The 22,418-nt window shown below is 41.1% G+C and overlaps 1 protein-coding gene across 15 annotated transcripts in view; it reads left to right on the top strand.

The window, feature by feature from the left end:
• The first annotated feature begins 816 nt into the window (after positions 1-816).
• Positions 817-22,418, top strand: part of LOC125177129 (uncharacterized) — a 124,715-nt gene continuing 103,113 nt past the window's right edge. For 10 of the 15 annotated variants that reach the window (XR_007144818.1, XR_007156535.1, XR_007144823.1 and 7 more), the window contains exon 1: positions 817-1,398. Coding sequence is in view for 5 of the 15 variants with exons in the window: in XM_047823240.1 (XP_047679196.1) it covers positions 847-1,398 (552 nt within the window). In the remaining 10 variants the exon portion in view is untranslated. Of the gene's footprint in view, positions 1,399-2,898; positions 3,167-4,542; positions 4,752-9,693; positions 9,781-22,418 lie in introns of those variants that run through there. The other 5 variants (XR_007144868.1, XR_007144862.1, XM_047879353.1 and 2 more) reach the window with 4 other exon arrangements.

Here is a 22,418-nt window from a genome sequence, read left to right as displayed (position 1 = left end):
GGAAATCATTTGAGAATTTGAAAAAAATGAATACACTGAAGTAGACTAAAATGAGATGATGGGAGTAAAATAGCATTTGAAAAAAATTACATAAAAGTAAAGAATATAGTAGAAAAAATTAAAGAAAAATAGTTTTAATAAAAATTAAAAATAAAAATGAATTTTTTTCTCTTTCTGTATTCAAGAAAAAGAAAAGAAAAAAAAGAGAAAAAAGAAAAAAAAAGGGAAATCATTTGAAAATTTGAAAAAGTGAATACACTGTAGTAGACTCAAATAAAATGATGGAAGTAAAATAGAATTTGAAAAAAATTATACAAAAACAAAAAATTTAGTAAAAAAATTAAAGAAATATTTCTAATAAAAATTGAAAATAAAAATGAATTTTTTCTCTTTCTGTATTCAAGAAAAAGAAAAGAAGTGAAAAAGAAAATTGAATAGATGGACCTAACAGGTTGAAATAGGACTGAAGTTACTTCGTTTTCCCCCAGAAGTCAGACTATGAAGCGCTTTATAGTCCATAAACTAAGCAGGCGGAGAGACTTGTGTTAGCGGGGAGGGAAGTTGGCCCAGTTGGGCGGGGCTCAGTGTAACGGCTCCTTTCTCCACTAGATGGCGCTGCTCAGCTTACTGGGGTGGAGTGTGGTAGCGTTCTTAGGTACTTTTGCGCATGCGCGGGAGCGGTCAACGTGGAGTCACCCAGCCTTTCAGTCTCTAGTATGGGAACTCTGTTCTCTCCGATTAGCAATCGCGCACCCGTCCTCTGTCTTCAGCTTTCGTCCACTCCCCGCGTCTTCACTGTCTGTGACCAAGCCCCAGGCAGTAACTCTCTCCCCAGTTTTGTCTCAGATGCGGCTGTTTCCCCTGACCCCTTACTTCCGAAAGACTGCGGCTTTGACCCGCTCCACCCCTCTGTGGGCGGGTCTCACCCAGCAATGGACGAATGAGCAATGGCCTAATGCTGGCTGCACCCAGGAAGGCCTGCTGGACCCTGCTGCTGCCAGAGCTCCGAGACTACGGCCAGGTGCCAGCCTGCCCCAGAAAAGTTCGGGAGACAATGTAGCAGCAGCGTTTCAGGGATTATGGGCACCAGGCTTCACCCTCAACGACCTTGTTCCAACACCAGCGAACGTGGCCGTTTTCAGGGGTCTGCTGGGACCAGGTGGTTTCAACCGTCTCTACCAAAATGTCCTTCCAGCAATGGAACCGCTTTTACCCGTGTGGCCCAAGACCCTCCCGGACCCCATTCTGCTCCTGGAGATTCGCCCTTCCCCCCCCCCCCAGAGCACCGCCAGGTATCAGCTGCAGAGTTGCAGACTTTGCGCTCCCCTGAGAAGCCTGAGTGAATTGATGGAAGGATCCGTGAAAACATCTGGGGGAAGAGCCTTCCAGGTGGAGAAGGTAAGTGCGAAGGCTCTGAGGTGGGAACGGACCTGGAAGGTGTGAGGTGTGGCAAACTGCCCCCTCTTCCTGTAAGGTACTTCCTTCACCTGGCCCGGGGAGGTCCTACCCTTTTCTTTAGCTGCGGATCGGACGGGGTGTTGCAGTGTCACTAGTTCACTTTAAAATGCTTCTGTTTATTAATGTGATATTATGTATGCGCCAGTCAGTTTATGCTTTAACCAGGCAGTGGTGCACTAGTGGGCCATCAAGAGCACCCCGTCTAGGGGCGGGTGGTCCTCAGCCCTGTCTCCTGGGGAAGCCCCTACATGCCCTCTGGTAACTGCGTCTCCATCATACTATGTGTCAGGAAAAACCAATGACTTACTTCCATGATGACTAATAGAGCTCTTATTGATGAAATTCAAGGTTTTGAGGGTAAGTGGATTCACTACAAGAGTTTAGGGCCACTCTCTACTCTAGCCTGAAGCGCCTAGAAGCACGCAGCTAAGTTTCTAACCTACACTCAAGCGTGGTGCCCTAGACCTCCCGTTTAGTGGTCCTCTGCTTGGCCATTGATTCAGGATGGGTTTTGACCGCACAGTGTAGACAAAAAGGCAGAGAATCCTGCCTCCGACGGTTGCCCTCTCTTCCCGAAATGAAACTTTAGAATTGCCTGCTCCTACAAAACATTTGTATGAATATTGTGTGTCTGCTTTGCTAAGGAGGGCTTTGTCTAATTAATGTGGTTGTATCCTTGGCACAGGGGACTCTAAGTATTCTTAAAAGTGATCGTATGTATTGGCTCCATACTATGTGCCAGGTACCGCAGTGTGCTCTGAAGGTAACAAAATGAAAAAACAGACGTGGTTACCATTCCTCTGGAAGCACCAGTGGGTGACAAGAGCAAAATTCAAAATGGTACATGCGAAATTATTTAAACTAATGAAGTGTTAAGAAGCGGATATTCCGGTGCCCAAGAGGGTGTGTAACAGGAGGATAATTGAATAAAGGAATGAAAAGGAAATTTTTCTTACAGAACATTAAGGTATAGTTATTTATTATTATATTTAATAGCTAAGAGTCACAGTCCCTGGAAAAATAAGCCAAAGTACTATCTTGTTGAAAATATGAGGGAGAGGTCTAAAGAGCCTTGTATTTTTAGACATTAAGATATATCTCTTTATAATGCCTCCACAAAAGGTTTACAGAGTGCCTCGTCTAGGCAGTGCATACATGAAGCCAAAGCAAATAAACATAAAATGCTCGTAGCCAGGTGTGTGGTATCATGCAGAGAGATTCCATCCATCAAGTGCATGTTTAGTCTGCAGATGCCAGGGAACCAATGTGACAGAACATAAGGTGATGTTTTTACTGCAAAGTTATTGATGGATGAGGAGACAGAATAATAGAATGTCAGAACTGGACGGGGTTCCAAGAATATGAATGACTCGGCCAACTTGAAGCCTGTTCTCAGCTGAGGTTCACTGGGCTTCCTGACCAGGCCTTTCCACCCTGCAGTTGCCTCTCAACAGCACACTGGAGGCCACAGCCATGAGCTGGAGGAGAAGCAATGTAACCTGGAGTGCACAGGAGAGCAATACGCACGGATGGGTCTTGAGAAGGGTCACTGCCATCTTGGACAAAGGATCACAAGGCTGTATCTGCACTGATCTGTGGTTGTGGGACTATAAGTGAATTTTTTCTTTGTTTTCTCCATCTTCCAAGTTCTCTATAATAAGAATATCATCATCATAATAACTAAATTTATTAAGATCCCATAGTGGGCCAATATTATACTTTTCATTTAATTTTCAAAACAGCCATATAAAATAAAAGGATGCTATTATCCTACTTTAATATATGAGTCTTGCTGAAAGTGAAAAAGACAAAAGGGGCGCCTGGGTGGCTCAGCCGGTTAAACGTCCGACTTCAGCTCAGGTCACGATCTCACGATCCGTGAGTTCGAGCCCTGCGTCGGGCTCTGGGCTGATGGCTCAGAGCCTGGAGCCTGCTTCCGATTCTGTGTCTCCCTCTCTCTCTGCCCCTCCCCCATTCATGCTCTGTCTCTCTCTGATTCAAAAATAATTTTTAAAAAACATTAAAAAAAAAAAAAGACAAAGACAAAAGCCCCAAGCTCTGTACCTCTTGAAAAATACAACTTGGATTGGAATCTATGTCTGTATTTAAGGTTAAGTCACAGCTACCATGTATTTTTCTAAAAAATAAAAATATAATTTAATTTGTAAATATTTTGCATTACAAGTTTTTTGGCTAAAAAGCTTCCTTTCAGCAAAATTATGTATGACACAGGTTTGGGCTTCTTCAGTAGAACGATGTCATATGTTGTTACCACAGTTAGGCAAAACGTTAGAGCTATCAAAAGTCAGTTGTTTAATCTTTTAAAGATGAAAGAGATATACGGCCCTAAAAATGAAGGGGAAAATGTAAAATTTCATCATGTTCAAAATTATCAACATATAGAATAACATATAGAATAACATATCAACATATAGAATTATGTTGATATATAATTCATTGATATATATAGAAACATATAAATTATCAACATATAGAATAACATATCAACATATAGAATATGTCTATATGTCTATAGAATATATGTTGATAATTTTGAACATGATGAAATTTTACATCCTTAGGATCCTATTGAATTCAAAGGGCTTTCGATGCAGACAGAACATATCTTCACGTATCTTAAGAAACAAAGAAAGGTAACGTGGAATCAAGTGATGGATCTCAGTGAGAGTTGAAGACCAAGCTGACTGAGAATAGCTAACGTGAGCCACAAGACTAATCCTCTTCCAGGTTCGAAGCCGTGATGTAATAACAAGAAATCTCAGCTCATGCAGATAGTGTTAGCAGCAGAAATCGCCCATGGTTCTTTCCAATCACTACCCCACCATAGATTAGTTGTGCCTGTTTTTGTCCCTATGTAAATAGAATCATGCAGTAGGTACTATTTTGAGACTGGCTTCTTTCAATCAACATTATGTTTGTGAAATTCCTCCGTGTTGTGGGTGTTTTTTTTATCCTCCTTGCCTGAATTCCGCTGTGTTAATATTCTGCAATTTATGTTTCTCTTCTACTGTCGATGGGCATTGAGGCAGTACTGACATGAACATTCCAATACTTGCCTTTCAGCGAACATGCATATGCATTTCTGTCGACGAGGCGTCAGATAGTGGACTTGCCAAGTCATAGATGTGTATACAGTTACCTTTAATGGACACTGACAAACACCTTTGCGAAGTCACTGTACCAATGTGCCATCCCACCAGCAGTGTGTGAGGTTTCCTAGTACTCCACATACGTTTTTGTAGTTTTTTATCTTTTTTATTTTAACTGTGTTGGTGAGTATATTGTGGCACCCCGGTCTGTTTATTTATGTTTCTGGAGCCTAAGATTGTGAGCATCTTTGAATATCTTTATTGATTATTTGGATATCCTCTTGTGCGTAGTGCCTGTTCAAGTCTTTTGTTTGCTTGAAGATTTTATTCTTTGACTTTTTTGTACTGTTTTCTATAAATTTCTCTAAATAGATAGATCTCTATTTATATTATCTATCTATCATCTATCTATCTATCTATCTATCTATCATCTATCTATCTATCTAGGGAAAGAATATATGCCAGATTAATATAAGACAAATAAGTATTTCTATTTAGATATATATATATATATATATATATATATATATATATTACAGTATATTTTCCTACTCGGTGGATTCCATTCTCTCTTCATTATTACATTTCTATAAACACAAATTCTTACCTTAGTGTTAAGGTTTTCCATTGCATCAATATTTTTATGTTATATTTAGGATGTTTTGTACCTTATTTAAGAAATCTTTGTTTATTCCAAACATGGCAAGATCTCTTAACTAGTTTTATAAATATTTTGTATTATAGGGGGTACCTGGGTGCCTCAGTAGGTTAGGCATCCGACTTTGGCTCAGATCATGATCTTGTGCTCCGTGAATCTGAGCCCTGTGTCAGACTCTGCTGACAGCTCAGAGCCTGGAACCTGCTTCAGATTCTGTGTCTCCCTCTCTCTCTGCCCCTCCCCCACTCACATTCTGTCTCTCTCTCTCAGAAATAAACATTAAAAAAATTAAAAATAATACATATTTTGTATCATAAAAGGAAAAACCATTCACTGTAGAAAATGTACAAAATTTAGAAAGGTACAAAGAAGAACATAAAAATCAACAGCAATCTCACTTTGAGGAAGATAATTGCTGTTATTGTTTTCTATTATTGTAGTTTTAGTTGCGTGTGTGTGTTTGTGTTTTACATAATGAGTATCGCTGTATATACACTCTTATCATGCACTTTCTCTTTTTTACCCATTTACTCATATTACTTAAAATTATTCAAAAATTTCTCTTTGTAATGATTGTATGTCCTATAAAAATCACATAACTTCTCTAAGGAGTCCATTACAAATACTATATATATGACGTAAAATTATTATAAATAATGAGGTGAACATTCATGCAAATATTTTTAAACTACATCTAGTAAGTATTTATAATAAAATTACTAAGGTCGGAGGTCTAAATATCTTTTTAGTTCCTTGATGACGATCGTAGAATGCCTTTCAGAAAAGCTATAGCAGTTGGTTATTTCATCAGTGTTGCGAGAGGACCCGCCTCACTATATCCTTGCCAATATTGGTAAAACAGACCTGTGACAATGTAATACCAAGAACAATAACTTATTTTAATTTACATTTCTTTGATCTTAAAACGCTGGATATTTTTTCAAACATTTATTAGTCATTTGTACATCTTATTTTGTGACATATTTATATGCTTCCTTCATTAACTTTTCAGAGTTCCAACTTGGTTTATAGGACTCCAGCTAATGTTTAACAATAATGTGCATTTCTTTGTGTGTAAGTGTATGTGTTTAAATACATAGGAAAAGATCTGGAAAATAAGCTACTGAGATTACACAGGTGACAAAAGAGATTTCGAACCTTGTATGAAATATTTGAATGAGCTACGTATGTAACTAACGAAAACTTGATTTTTAAAAAGCATATCCTAGTTTATTGTATGGTCTCGGCTGCTGGTTTTGCTTCCATAAGATGTGAGTAACTCTTTGTTCTTTGATGTTAACAGCTGCAGGATTCAGCAACTTTTCACCCATATAACTGAAGTGCTGTAGCTCAGGGAGCTCTGTTCACTTTTACCTCGCGGGCCACCCCACAAGATTTGTAGTGCCTGCCTGGAGAGCAGAATTGACTGAGATTCTGCAGCTTATTGATGAGTTATACTTGTCATGAGATTGAGGGGCGCGAGGAGCGGACGGACAGCAGGAGTCCCAACCAGCGACCATCTCTACTCTAGATACTTTGACTTTATAATTGTGCTATATTTTAAATGAGTCGGGAGGCAGGGATAGTACAGAGGAACACAACAAATAATTTAGCACACAGGGCAAATTTTAAAATCAGAAGCCTCTTTAATGTTACCAGAAACAAAGTAGGAGACGTATGCAAGTGTTCTTAGCTGTTTAATGATATTCACATTTAGTTGTCACTTGATTTAAGTATAGAGTTGCTACTTTGTCTAAGTAGTTTTGGAATATTCTCTTCTAGTAAGGCAGTCTCTCCCTGAAACTCAAGCTGTCATTATTTTGTTATATGATGACAGTTGCTAAATCATTTCTGTCCGTTAATATGCCATTAGCTGCACTATTTCACAGAGTGTTCTTTCTGAGATGAAGAGGGCGTGTTTTACGTGGGGATATTCTTTTTAATCACTTCAAGGCTACCACCTATACTCAACCATGTAGGTGACAAAGAGACGGCTGGAGACACAGGTCCTAAGCCCTGATCATTTGGATGTGCTTTTGAACTTCTTTATGCATCGAGAGATGCTTCTAGAGACAATAAACTTGAAGAGTCAGGTAAAATGCTAGCGATGGTCTTTGAAGCCCTAAGGGGCAGTGAAAGTAGAGTGAGACACAATAGATAATTTAACAGAGAGAAAAAATATTTCTGGGCTTTAACTGGAGCAGATGCCCTCAGGCCAGTTTAGTATGATTATTGCTGAGACCACCGCAGGCTACAGAGCTTGGCTATATGAATCCTTTGATTTCAGTCCCTGTTGTCGGATTGTTGACTCACAAGACTTCAACTCGGGCTCTCAGCAGCCATCACATCATCATCAGAACAATAGCTACAATTTTATTGAGAACTTAGGAAGAGTTCAAAAATAGTAGGTGCTATAATTGTTATCCTTCTGTTCAGGCTCTGTGCTAAGGTACTTTTATTAAGGCACACTAATTCACCCTTCACAGATGACCGAATTGAGCTCATGGATGTGAAGCGACCTGCTGAGTGTCATGGGGCTGCAGGTGGTAAGGCTGAGATCCGAACCCAGTTCTGTGAAGTGCAGAGGCCACGAGCTCGGGTGAGGTGCTCCACTCTGTCTTTGCCCTGCTACCCGTTCTTCACGACTCTGCCATCCATAAGCCTCTGTTCACACCCTGCTATGGTAGGCAGAATGATGGAGCCCCAAAGATGTCCACATCCAAATCTGCAGAATCTGTGAATATACTACTTTATATTGCAAAAGGGGATCAAAATTACAGATGGAAATAAGGTTGCTATCAACTGACCTTGAGTTTAAGAGATTATCCTGGATTATCAAGGTGGGTCTACTGTAGTCACAAGGAGTCAGAGTCAGAAAAGGAGATGTGAGGGGGAAGCACTCAGGGAGATTCCGTCAGGAAGGACTCAACTGGCCATGGCTCACTTTGAAGAAGGAGGGAGAAGCCATAAATCAAGGAAGGCAAGAGGCCTCTAGAAACTGGAAAAAGCAAAGATACGGATTCTCTCTGCGATGATTAATGTTATATACCAATATGACTGAGCCACAGGGTGCCCAGATTAAGTATTATTTCTGGGTGTTTCTAAGGTGTGTCCAGATGAGATTAACAATATGGCTGGTGGCCCTGTGATAGAACTGTGCTCGGACAGTGGCCTGGGTGTGGGTCGGGCTGAAGCAGCAGAGGTAGGGTTGATCGCGACCAAGTCTGTGTTGTAGGAAATAGCACAAGCAGTGATCACATGACACATGCATCCAATGTAATACCTGAATACCCATGGACTCTCTGAAGACCAAGAGGACAAAAGGGCTTCTTAAGCTTACAAAATCTGGGTGTACATTTTTGATGCAACTTCAGTGGCTCAATCGACTGCTGTGGTTGCAGGAAGATGATATGTTTTTGTAAGAAAGGGAGTGACATGCTCATAGTTGCGTTTTAGAAGTGGCTCTACAGAAGGTGGAGTAAAAGATGCTTTAGAGAGGGGAGACATAGCACAAAGTCACTTAGAAGATTGATGCAAAAGTCCGTGGAAAAGATAATAAGGGATTTACTGGAGGCAGCAACAGCTGACGAGGAAAGGGAATGGATTTGGGGAGATCTTTGAGACAGGATTAATAGGAATTGGTGACAGAATGAAGAGAGGCCGAGAAACCCCTGGTGGGACTGGAGATACCATTATCTGTCGATGGGGAGTACGGGAGAGGCAGCAGGTTCCCGGTGAGGTCTTGTCTTTGCAGAGATGGTGAGCAGTGAGCAGGCAGAGACAGGCCAGCGTCAGGCCACATCTGAGGGGACAGTACCTGGCACTACAGACTTGGGCACTGAGCCCCTTCTCCCCTTGGCCTGAAAGGCTTAAGGATGCAGAGCAACCTTAAGGATTTTGCTGTGCTTTTCACCATGGGACCTTGAGACACTCTTAACAGGTTTGTGTCTTAGTTTTTCCATCTTGGATACCATAATAAAGTTCTTGGGTAAAGATTTACGAGCTGATGCTTGCAAAGTCCTTTGAGAACCTCCGCTGAGGCTCAGTACAAATTACTTTATTAAGGATTGATGAATGCTTGCAGTTGGCAGGTTAGCCTGAAGAGGGAGAAAGAAGGGAAAAAAAGTTCTTTGAAAAGAGAGCTTCCTATGATTGTTTTGACTGGTGGGTAGAGATGGAGAGAAGGGAGAAAGGACGCGGGAGGGAGCGAATTACCCCCGCGGTGCTACCAGGATGCTGTTTCTTCAGGCTGGGCTGCAGGTGGGCTGCAGACAGCGGGCGATCAGGATAATGCAGAGGCATCACGTGGGCTTGTTCTGGGGAAGCAGGGTTCAATTCTTCTCTCTCGGAATCATTTATGGTTTTTGTAAGTGCTTGCCTATGGACTTCAAAGGGTTAAAGCAGGACCTTAAGATAATCAGGCCCAGGCTATCAGCACATCGCAGGGGCTTGCTCCGCTCTGACAAGGACGGAGTGCGGAGCGGTCATCAGGAGCCCACCGCTAACTGTTTCAGCAGACAGAAACAGGCTTCCTCAGGCTGCAGAAAGTGGCAGGTAATGAGGGCTCCTTTTTGCTGAGCACTTTTCAAAATGAAGTTAGAAGCGGATCGATGAATCGTTAGCAAATGGTACACACGGTGATGAAATGGGGGAGGGGCATAAGCCAAGTACTGGACCATTTATACCTCAAATTGTCTGAACCTGCGTGTCGTTTGGGTTTCATTTGTCTGTTATTAACTTTAATGGCTGCTGGGACTAAGGAGCGGCACCTCAGGTTTGTCATTCTCTTTGATACGCTTTTTCATATGCTTGTGCGGTTATTTTTAGTCTACGTCTCACATTCTGACCTCTCGGATTCTGTTCAAAAGCAGACTTCTGTCATAGGATGTTAGCATTAAAGAGCCTCCTAAAAGATCCTCCTTTTCATTTTATACAGAAGGAGATTGAGGCTTGGAGAGATTCTTGGATTCTGAATTGCCCAGCTAATTAGTGGCAGAGGCAAACTCTTAGCAGCCTCTCGTCTCAAAACAGTATCCATCTCTCACTTCCGTACAGCACTTCCCGACCTGCTGTACCACCGCCTGACACCTGGTGACCTACGTTATCATCCCAAGTGGGTCACCGTCAGCAGGGGACTAACAACTACAAGCCCAAAGTAAACGTCTGAGAAGACGTCTTGGATGCTCAAAGGAAATGCAGAGAAGACATAAAGAATGGGCAGTGAGAGAGCCAGAAGGAGTCAGGGAGCCACGAGTTGTCTTTGGTGTGTTAGTCAAGCCCATGGGAAGGAGTCATGCCAGCCCCACTCAGTTCATCCCAGAACGACGCCAGGGAGAGCAGCAGTGGTGCCCAACCACGTAGGTGGCCTCCTGTTGTCCTCCTAGGAGGCTTCATGTTTCACCCTGGTTCTGTTTATACTCCCTTTTCATTTGTGGGCTTTTCTAGGGCAGCTGGGTCTGTTTTCTTTAGAAAGCAGGGTGCAATTAGGTGGATGCATTTGCGATAATAAAGTTCTATAATAATCTCAGAGACTGTGACACCAAATACCTAACAAATACCTAATTCCCTGTGCTTCTGTAAATCTTGTTGCTTGTGAGACTGGATTTGAACTTTTTTTTTTTTTTTTTTTTTAAGCAACAAAAATGTTGTCTATAAGACTTGTTTCTTTTCTGGTTCATTTCCACTGCTTGCCAAGATTGCAGGAACTGGTTGGCCTCTTTTATTATCTTAAATTCATTATTTTATTTATGTATTTATTGCTATTACCCATCCAGAGTGGAGCCATCCAGCAGCAAAATACAATCCATGAATTTCATTCTGACTTCCGCCTCTGGATTGCCATTTGAGCAGCTAGAATTTTGGGGGTGGAATACAATAGCTTGAGAGGAAAAGTAAGCAGGTGAGCAATCGTGTTTCTTGGTCCTACACCTGGACTAATTAGGCCTCCAATAGTTTGGGAGTGGGTCAGTCAGGAGGGTGAGAGATGAGCTTCTGAGATGTTCTTATCAGGTTAAATTGGTGTCACTGGACAGTCCTGGACTTTGAGGGTGTGATAGAATAAAACAGCAGCATTCATCCGTTTCTTCCTGTTGCAGCAGATAGCTAGTGGACCGGAGGCCCAGCGTTAGGTAAATCCATCCAGGTTTCTAGATCTCTGTGGTGATGCTAACCTACTCCTGACATTCTTGATGGACGGTGGCCCCGGTGCTCCCAGGGGAGCGGGGGCGTTGCTGTTACTGCCAATGGGCACCAACACTGATGCTGTCAAATTTGCCCTTTTCTAGTAGCTTCTGCCCATTCCAACAATTTCCAAAGTAACAGCTAAGATGAAAAATACTGGAACTAATTTCTGGACCAAGTCATTCAATGTCCTAGAAAAACTGTAGTGGGCAATAGAGCTTTTATTTAGTTCCTTTCAATAATTTCTCCCTCTCACTTAGGTCATTTGCACTGATGAAACAGGCTGTTGCTCTATCCGAATCTAGTCTCCAGGTGATGCTTCTAGCAGATTCCCTCCTAGAACCATACATTTTCACCCTGATCAATCTCACATACCCTGAGTCCTTATCCCACTTCTCTCCCATCTTGGTAAGCTCCTTGCCCATCCGGTAGAGTCAGAACAGGACCAAAAGGGCATAGAAAAATGGCTAAGAGGATGGTTCTTATTTTTGTAAACAGCTGTGCTCTCTTACTCTGAAGCTGGCAATCAACCTGTTGGTGTTCAGTCACATTTCTTTCGCCCCAAACCCTCAGTTTCTCATGGAAACATACCTTGGCAAGGCAACACTGCCAGCCGGTCAGTTATAATCAGACATTCTCAACTGGATACAACACACTCCTCACAACCGTGTGCCGAGATTCCTGTTGTGTCTTACTGGTGTCTTTAGTGGTATTCTCAGGGAAACTGAGTCAAAGATTTGGCATGCTAGTATTGTTGGGGACAGCTCTGGATAATACTTGTGAGGAAGTGAGGAAGCAAAACTGAGAGAAGCAAGGAGAAAAGTTGAATGGCAGTAGGGTTGCAACAGAGACTAACACCCATCCCGAGCGGAGCTTGGGACTAGGAGGGCCTTTTAGACGGTCCGGAATTGAGGTAAGGAGGCTGATTATATGACATAAGCTGCCAATCATTCTCCCCCCCTCCCATTCCTGGATAACCTTGGACAAGGCTCCTGCCTTCACAGGAGGACAATTCCCAAAGAGGGAGTGAGTAGTTAATACTCATGGTCGCTGGCGAAATGAGGGCTTTGACCCAGAGGAGGGGATTCAAGTGACGGACCCTAGCATACGCCACACGTGGCAAGAGTTCTTTGTTGAGTTTGTTTCATTCCCACTGTGAGCATACCCCAAACTCTTACACTGTCTCAGGCTTCAAACTCAGGGAAAGATAGATAATACCAGTAGGGCAAGTTTTTGCCTCTTTCCATTCCATGGCCCCTTCAGCTTGCAATCTGATGAGTGGAACAAGCAAGGTGATACAAATGTGTGGCCATGTGATCTATATTGCCAGTTGCCAACAGCGCCTCACCCTGAGTCGGTGGGAGAGGAAACGAAGCAGTGTTCGGACACCGCCCCCCTCCGCCACCGCAACGCAGATCTTAAGGATACTGTTTCTTTTACATTTTCTCACTTACATTCTTTTCTTATTCTACTGGTTAAACTTCTTCTCCTATGAAATAAATCGTCCCCTGTTTGATACTTCTCACTCAACATTCCTCCATATTTTGCTTATATCTCTTCAACGTAACACTACTAGAAGAATAATGAGACTGCTATTTATAACTTTTTCCTACTAACACAGGCAAAATATTAAACATTCCAGTTCATTCCCCCCCACCCCCCAAGATTTGGGCAGATACAGTAGATTGGCTGAGTCACCAGCGATTTCCACCTCTTTCTATCGTGCCTCCCTTCCTTCTCTACAGGGGCGACAACACCCAGGTTGCCAGAATGATTTAACTTTTCCCATTCAGGTGTACTTGTTCAGGACTCAAACTCTGAAACAAGTCAAAAGGGAAGAAAGAGGCACGCCAGTCGTCTATTTGGGGATAGATCTGGGATAGATCTAACAGGCTCTGTATGGCTCTGGTGGTAGTTCCCTGATCCCCAGACCGTGGCTAAGATAGCATGGCCCTGTGGTCATCAACTGTTCTTGCACATTCCTTATCCCCTCTCTTTCTGATGCTGCTGGAGGTAGCAGTTATGCTGGTGGGCTGGTTCCGGGGTAGTATTCTTGTGGTGAATCCTTCGGACTCAGCTTCTCGCAGCTTTTAAAGCACCTAATTCTTTCCACTAAATCCCTTCTTGTTTGTTAACAGAGACATAAACCCTGGTTTATAAAACCTAATGATTTTTTTTTAAATGCACACCCACTTCATTTAGCCGTGTTTAGAAGCTATTTTTTGACTGCTAGTTTTGTTCGATATGTGTTGTTTAATTGTCTTAAATGGCATGATCTGCCTGTTGGATGGTCCCTGCATTTCTATCTACTCAGAGAAATTTTTTCACTTCCCATTGAGGGAAGAATCCTCTGTGACGTGCCCGGTCATTTCCCAATAAGTCCCTTTATCCTCCTTTATCTTCTCTTTCTCTTTGGCCCTTGAAATCAAGGAAAAGTGCCCAGAGGTAGATGAAATGGAACCCAGGTCATTTCCCAATAATCCTCGTTTTAGACATGTAAATTATTTTTCTAGCAGAGATGACCCTGGCCTTTTCCTGCCAAACCGAATTTTTCACTCAGAGCCCGACTCTGAGGCCAGTTGCACATGGAAGTGACAGTGACCCTCAGATGAGAGAGAGGTATCTCTCAGCCTCCCTTCACCAATTATCACGATTGCCACAAGATTAGCGTCCCCATCCCCATTCTGAGAACACTTCATTCTGATGAGAATACCTTTCTGCTTCCTGTCCTCCCAAGCTTCTTTGCAAGCCAGGCACGGCTCCCACCGCAGCATGGCTGGCCGCTGTGTTTTCCTCACTCAGAAGAGGCTGGATAGGGATCTCACTTGTGTGTCCCTTCTCATTAGTCCACTCTTTTGACCTTATAACGGAAAAACAGAAGAACCCTCTAAATCTGACTCTTATCCTAAGACTTTCTCCCCATCCGGCCCACCATCCGGGGGCAGACTCTTCAGAAGACTTCCCTTATCCTGGTGATCCAACTCAAAACTTTCAGCTTCCTGGCTGACTCTGGCTAAATGCTGCAGCAGGGTCCCCTTGTCCTGGTTCTCTTGCTTTTCAGCCTTTTCCCCATCAAGTGATAACTCCTCGTATTCTACAAACAGGAACATCTCCCCTCCACCTTGCGACCAAGTGTTTTGAGGGATGTGAAATAGTTCCCCTACTTCCAAACTTGGAAAGATATAAATCAAATGCACACTGACCCGGATTTATCATCTTTGTCGGAAATTTCATTCTCTGAGATCATGTGAGGCACCAGTGTGTCCCCATAGAGACCAGTTCAAATACCCTGTTCACTCTGCTGTGCTGATAACAGGCCCAGCCCTCAGGGTTATGATCAAGTGGACAGCAACCAAAGGACACAGCAGGCTGTCAAGATTGTTCCCAATGCAGGTCAGTTCATATGGGGCACCGGGACAGTGAGTTTTTCCTTTTCCAGCATATAATTCTTTCCAAACAGCAGTGCTGATGTGGAAAACAGGTGAGACAATGTGGATGTGTGCCTTTGTGATTTATTACTATGCTAATGGCCAGAGTCAGTAGAAAATTTAATAAGTCAGCAGTGCCCAGATACCCTCTCCACAAGGTCTAACTGACCTGTACAGTTTCTCCCAGAATTTACTAACTTCATTCCTCCTATTTCTATAGGCAACCCCTCATATCTTTCTCTCTTTCTGTCCAATGATCTTTGAAAATGGAGCTATCAGCTTTCAGGAGTGCTGGAAGAAAATTTTAACACTTATATTTATTTTTTAGATGATTATTTAAAATTTTCTTTTATACACTTTTATACAGCACAGAAATATATTAGCATAGCTGTCTATGCATATTGATTATAAGTAAAGATACATTAATTGGCATGTGTGAGCTCGATTTTTTAAACTGATCGTAATGTATGATTAAGAGCTGAAAAACCACTGCTTTAATCAATCAACTCGATGTGTAATAGTAGTTTCTAAATTTTTGGAGCCACATAATTTATTTTTTAATTTCATAAATGATATTTTGATCATTTTTCTTCTACCTATTGATTAAAAAAGTATAATGAACAAAAAAGCTATTATGAGCTCAATAGTGCTTTAAAATTGCAATGTATTTTATCACAGTAGCCTACGCACACTTGAAAAATAATAGTACATATCTGTGTGTGAAGTATATACTTTGTACATATTATATTTGTAGATCTTTTGCAATTACCCTATGAACTCCCAGGGGTTGTGTAGCAATGGTTAAGAAGTACTAACCCGTTGGGTTTTTGTGTGCCTGATTAGCTCTTAGGTTCCCAGCCTTAAACACGCCTGACAACATATTTGTCTAAAAAGAAGTAAAGTCACTGTCTGTAAGGAAGTGGTGAGAAGCAAGAAGTCTGAATCCCATTAGAGAACAATTATACCTTTTAGAAAGCTCTCTTTAGGCAAACCATTCACTAACTAGGGATATCTCTGTGGCTTATAAGAATCGCTCCAGCTTTAGAAGATGGACTGTGCACTCTGACTGGCTCAAGTATAGGGCAATAAGGAATTCTAGGGAGAGAAGTCTTTTAAATACCACATGCTGAAAATATTACACGCATCAACTTTGTGCTGCTTTTCTTTTACAAATAATAGCACTGGTCCTTATAAATTAACCTTTAAGTTGAAGACCTGACATTCATATTTAGGGTCATGTCCCTCCTCTTTATTAAATGATGCTAAGGAAACTATGTCATTACCAGAGTTCCCCTGGGCAACAACTAAATAGAATGAAATTGACAACCGAAGGCTGTCATCTCCTTTCCTTATTCCAGGCGAGGAATGGGAATGAATGCTCAAAGGAATCATTAGTTCTTTCTGGTTGTGCAGATTTGAAAGTGATCAGCTGCGTGGCTTACCAGTAATATACAAGGGACAGAAATATTTATATTTTAGTTCTCTTGTCATCTCAACTTTTCTTGAAGCTAATGGATTACATTTTTGTAACACGGCACGCACTAAAGCTTTGAAGCATTCTTTGCGGCCAAAGAAAGTCACTTAGATTTCTTCGCCACTTTCTTCTTCAGAATTTAATTTAAGGTACTGTCAAAAGGAAACTGTTTACTGTAAATGAGTCACCCTTTGCTGAAATCATTTTGGCAAATGTACTTACAGTCCCGAAATACAACCACAACAGGAACATATTCACTGTAATTGTTTCATATGCCCCGAGATCCCATAAGTGCCCATCTGGCTCTTGTGCCCTAGGTGAGGGCACTGAGGGATACGTAGCTCATTTCCACCATACGGTATTCAAAGGTTCTATTTCTTCTGCCTGGAAACCCCTCCCACCCCTGTCTATCTCCAACTAAAACCAACTGACACTAAAATTTCTGCTTAAATGGCACTTCTATGGAGAAGCCTTCCAATCTCTCATTTAAATTAGGCTCTCTTGTTATAATTCCTCATTGCACACCATATTTTCCCTCAGTGGTTCAAGTTGTTATAATTTCTTACATATTACAGCAATTTATAATACCTTGGCTATTTGTATTATTATTTGTTTCATGTAAGATATCCAAAGACAAGGTTTGTGTCTATTATATCCACATTTGTATCCCAGAATGTTACGTGGCTCATAAGGAATTCAAGAAACATTCATTGAATGATAGATTTTTTTCTACATAATCCAACTAATGTGTATCAGAATTGAAATAGATAAAATCATCCTTTGTAGCTTTATTAAAAAGTTATCGTTCATTATTATTCTCGAAGAGAACTAAAAACCTCAATTACATCAAGGTATTAGGGTTGTTGAAATATCTCTTTCAAGAACAAAGTAATTTAGTAAATGATGGTCTGGTTTTCTAAAGAGGCTAAATCAACCATTTGCTTTCAGGGTTGCTGCTTCTTAAAATTCTCACTAAAATGTGAATATGTATGAAGGGCAATTGGACTATACATCCTTGGTTTGGGAAAGAAAACACTTTAATATTGGACATCTTGGGGTTAGAATTTAAACCACAGTGAATATCAAGGTTTGGGTGGTCGCAGTATACCAGTAGTCTTTCCACCAATCATATTAAGAAATACGGGGAGTCCAAAAGTTGCTCTCAATATGTACAAAAACAAAAAAACAAACAAAAAAACCCAAGAAGCATCATAGATTCATCTTCAGTAAGATTTCACAGGATAACTAAAATGTCATATTCCTTTGATTTTGATTTGAATCAGATTAATCAAACATGATTACTCATGCTGATCAGTTACTTTTTTTGGCTATGAGCAAATGTTACATCAAATTAATCAAAAATAGAAATCTACATTTATAAATGCAGTTTGTTTGCTAGACAGTATCTTCCAAACACATAAGGGGTGATGGGGAAATATTACAAAAGGAATCCCTGATGGTAAAGAATCTAAGAACCTCATAATCAATGTCGTGAGGAGAGGGACTGATATTTAGCTTTGCCAAATAACATGACAATTTTCTTACTGAAAGAAGCATAAATTAGAAAATAAATTATGAAAATCAGCATTTCCAGTTGGCCTATTAAAAAGCCTTAATTACTAACAGTTCCTGGGGAGGTCCTAAGGGTATGACATATGTTCCATAGAAATATAAATTAAGAACTTCCAGGCAGCCTAGGAAATTAATTATTTTCCCTAATTCCCAGCAAATGCCCTTGCTCTCTGCTTTACAGAAAAACTAAGTATCATCAAACAGGAACTTCCTTAGCTTCCCTGCACCGTATCTCAAGCTGGTTTGCGTCGACCTTGAGGGGATGAGATAGCCCTCCATTGTCTAAGGCTGATCTTCTGTCTGTGCCCTGGACTCCTCCCCCAACCATCTGAGGGCCACTCTGTTGAAGCACTACCCTTCCCATTTCTGGACCTTTAATCTCCATTCTCTAGCTCTCTGGCATTCTGGCTTTCTTCTGTCAGCTCTTAAACATAGCCAAGGGTCTCAATTCTTAAAAAATAAACACAAAAGTCTAGGACCACACAATATCTTCCAGGTACTGCTCTCTTTTCTCCTACTGAAAGAGTCCTCTACACTTTCCATCTTCACTACTGTGCTGTTCACTACACCTGCAGTGTGGATTCAACACCCACTCTTGCACAGGAACAAATCTTGCCAAAGTCACCAGCAGTGTTTTGGGTAGAGAATTCTCAGTCCTTATATTCCTTGGATTCTAGGAAGCCTTTGATATATGAATGAGTCCTTCCTTCGTTCAGTCATTCAACAATCATTGATTATCCCCTACCAAGTGGCAAGCCCTGTTTTATGTGGTAGGATTACAGTATTGGAGAAAACAAAGCCTTCCCTCCCTCCACCTAGTTTTTTTGGGGATACAATTGACATATAAAATTGTGTAAGCTTAAAGTATACAATGTGATGATTTGATACAATATGTTTCGCTGAAAGATCACCATAATAAGATTAGCGAACACCTCTATCACCTCAGGTAACAACATTTTGTGTTTGTGCGTGTGTGGTGAGAACACTTAAGATTTACTCCCTTAGCAACTTAGCAACTGTATATGCTGCAGTATTGTTAACTACCATCACCATGCTGAACCCTAGATCCCCAGAACTTGAAATGGAAGCTTGTGCCCTTTGCCTAACATCTCCCCTTTTCTCCCACCCCTCCATGGCCTCTGACAACCACCATTCTACTGTCTGTCTCTTGGAGTTCAGCTTTTTTGTATACAAGGAATATTGTTGTTGTTGTTGTTTTCTTTTGCTGCTTTAAAAATTGTCTTTTCGTCTCTGATGTTTTAAATTACAATGTCTTGGAGAAGATCTTTTTCAGTTAAAATTTTGAAGACCTTTAAGCTTCATGAACTTTCATGCCCAAATCTCTCCCCAGATTTGGGAAGTTCTCAGCCATTATTTCTTTAAATAGGCTTCCTGCCCCTTTCTCCCTGTCTTCTCCTGGGACTGCCACCACGCAGATTGTTTCTGTATCACAGTTCCCACAGGCTGTCTTCACTCTTTCTTTATTTCTTGCTTTGTTCTCCTCTGATTGAATAATTTAAAAATTTTTTTTTCAACGTTTATTTATTTTTGGGACAGAGAAAGACAGAGCATGAACGGGGGAGGGGCAGAGAGAGAGGGAGACACAGAATCGGAAACTGGCTCCAGGCTCTGAGCCATCAGCCCAGAGCCTGACGCGGGGCTCGAACTCCCGGACCGCGAGATCGTGACCTGGCTGAAGTCGGACGCTTAACCGACTGCACCACCCAGGCGCCCCCGATTGAATAATTTTAAGTGATCTTTCTTCCACTTTAAAATCTTTCTTCTGCTTGATCAAGTCTGCCATTGGTACTTTCTACTGCATTTTCATCTCATGCATTGTATTCTTCAGCTCCAGAATTTCTCTTTGGTTCCTTTTGATGATTTCTCTTTATTAAACTTCTCATTTTGTTGGTGTATTATTTTCCTGATATTGTTGAATTGTCTGTCTATGTTTTCTTATTGCTCACCGAACTCCCTTCAAACGACTGCTTTGAATTACTTATTGGGCAACTGTAGACCTCCACTCCTTTGGGGTCAGTTACAGAAAAATTACTGTATTCCTTTGGTGGTGTCATGTTACCTTGCTTTTTGTGCCCCTTGAAGCCTTTCAGGAGAAGTACCTTCTGTCAGCTCTGTTAGACATTCTGAGGCTTTCTCAGACCCTGCCTATGGATACTCCTGCCCTATACTTCTTGTTCCCTCTTGAGGAAGAATTCTTAAGATTTTATGCCTTCTTTGGATCCTGCAAAGCCATGCTGGTGCTGACAGCCTCCTGTTTGTTCGTTTTCCTTAGAGATACACTGAATACTCAGATGTGTGTGCTTTCTCCCAATCCTGTAGAGTTGGGCTAGCTTTCTGAACATGCTCGCTTAGTCATCTGCAAAGGCTTGCTCTCACTGCCCTTGGGAGTATGCACCAGGAGCCAACCACAGGCTGGTAGCATATGTGAGTCAGGCACACAGAGTGCCAGGGTGTCCGTGGGTCAATTGAGCAGATCCGTACGTGGCACATCACCAAGAGCTAGCAAGCAGGCTTCCTCACGGAGTCTGCAAAGCAGTTAGTAGGAACTGCGACACTGTGACCCCCTCCAACAGCCCTAGATGCTGTTCTCCCAGCCATTCCCCTCCCTCAATTATGTAGCACACCTGGTTAGTCTGGGTAGGGTGAGAAAGAAGTGGGTTTCTTGGGCAGCATCCCACACAGCTAGAGATGCTGGGTGTTTAGTCACACCCTCTCACTTTCCCACATGGAAGAAATCATGGTCTCTCTTGGCACTGAGCTGTGCTGCCTTAGACGAAGGGTAAAGTAAAACTGTTCGACTTTCCCTCTTACGTGCCTCCAATCTTGGATGTATATATCCAGCTCTAGCAGTATGCTGGAACCTCTCCACTGGACTCTCCAAATTCCACAAACCAACTCTGGTCCATGGATTATTGTTGAAATTGGTGTTCTCTTGTAAGGGGGTGGGGACAGTAGAAACGCCTCTATTTTGCCGTTGTGATGACATCACCTCTATTGAAAACAAAGTCTTGGCCCATTCCATTCTGTTGGCTTCAATTATGTGAACTTTCTTGATTTGCTCTATCCTTCTGACTTCACATTTATATATATAATTTATATGTTTATAATTCATGTACATATTACATATATACTATATATTATTTATACTATATATATACTATATATATTTTTTTAATATATATACATACATATAAAATTTATTTACTGGCAACTCTTTCAATGCCCATCTTACAAATGTCCCTTTCTTGAAACTATATCTTGGTCTGTCCTAGGCCCTTTCCTACCCACTGTGATCTCATTCACTTCCATGACTTCAATTACCATCTGTAAAGAGATGGGGACTCACATCTCTCTTCTGAGCTTCTGATCCATATACCAAGCTTTTCTCTAACACATCCTCTTAGAAGTCCTGTAAAATGCTCTAATTCAATGTATGCCAAGCTGGATTCTGATCTTTCTCACCACCACTTGCTCCATTCCCTGTGCCAAAACTTGGTCATGGCTGTGATTCCTCCCTCACCTCATTCTGTATCCAATCAGTTCTTCCTCCTATACAACTTATCAATGTGCCCCTCCTCATTTGCCTCACCCCACAATCTATCATGTCTCACCTCCCCTTTTGTAACTGTCCGTATCTTTAATCTTACCCCCCTCTAATCCCTGTCTTATGACTTAGCCTAGTGGATTTTTCTAAAATGATAAATCTTATTCTTTGCTTCCTCCATACCCTTCAATGGATTTGGTTATTTTCAGTACTACACTTGCACTCCTTGGTATGACTTAGATGGTTCTTTTATAATCTGACGCCCCTCATTTTCTCCAGCCCAATCAATTACCCCTTTCTACTCTATTCCATGTACTTCAACCATGACAAATTTCATTTTCTCTTGGTTTTGTTCCTTCATACATGCTGTTCTCTATGTATATAAATACTACTTATTTTCACAATCTAACCTTAATGAACATTCCTAAATATTAATTCAAATAGTAATGCTATAGATTCTATTGACTTTTATACTGGGTAATTATATCATTCTTAAGTTTTCTTATTTTCTAATCATTCTACCTTTTATTTCCTGAAGATGGTTACCAATAAAGAATGAGAATTCAGCTGACAGAAACCTTATCAACAATAGCAGATATTCCAAAAGATGAAGTAATATTTTAATAGTCTTGAAAGAAAATAATTGTCAACCTAGAGTTATGTAACCAATATTAATATCATTCAAGAATGAGAGTGAAATAAAGACATATGTACACAAACCTATACCCACGGAAATTGCTATTCACAGTCTTTCACCAATGTATCTGCTAAAGTATGTGGTTCAAGAAGAAAGCAATTCAGACTAGAATTAGTGGAATGCAGTAGACAATAACAAGCTAAGAACATTGTAAATACATTGGGAAATATAAAGCATTGGCTATGAACTTATGACAATAAAAATTAGAATATTTGATGGATTTTAAAAAGTGAAATTAAAACAATAAGCAAAAATAGCATGGAAGATGGAAACATA

Source organism: Prionailurus viverrinus, chromosome A1 (genome assembly GCF_022837055.1).
Source record: "Prionailurus viverrinus isolate Anna chromosome A1, UM_Priviv_1.0, whole genome shotgun sequence".
Classification (NCBI taxonomy): domain Eukaryota; kingdom Metazoa; phylum Chordata; class Mammalia; order Carnivora; family Felidae; genus Prionailurus; species Prionailurus viverrinus.
The sequence above is the reverse complement of the archived record's forward strand: the minus strand, read 5'-3'. Positions and strand labels throughout refer to the sequence as shown.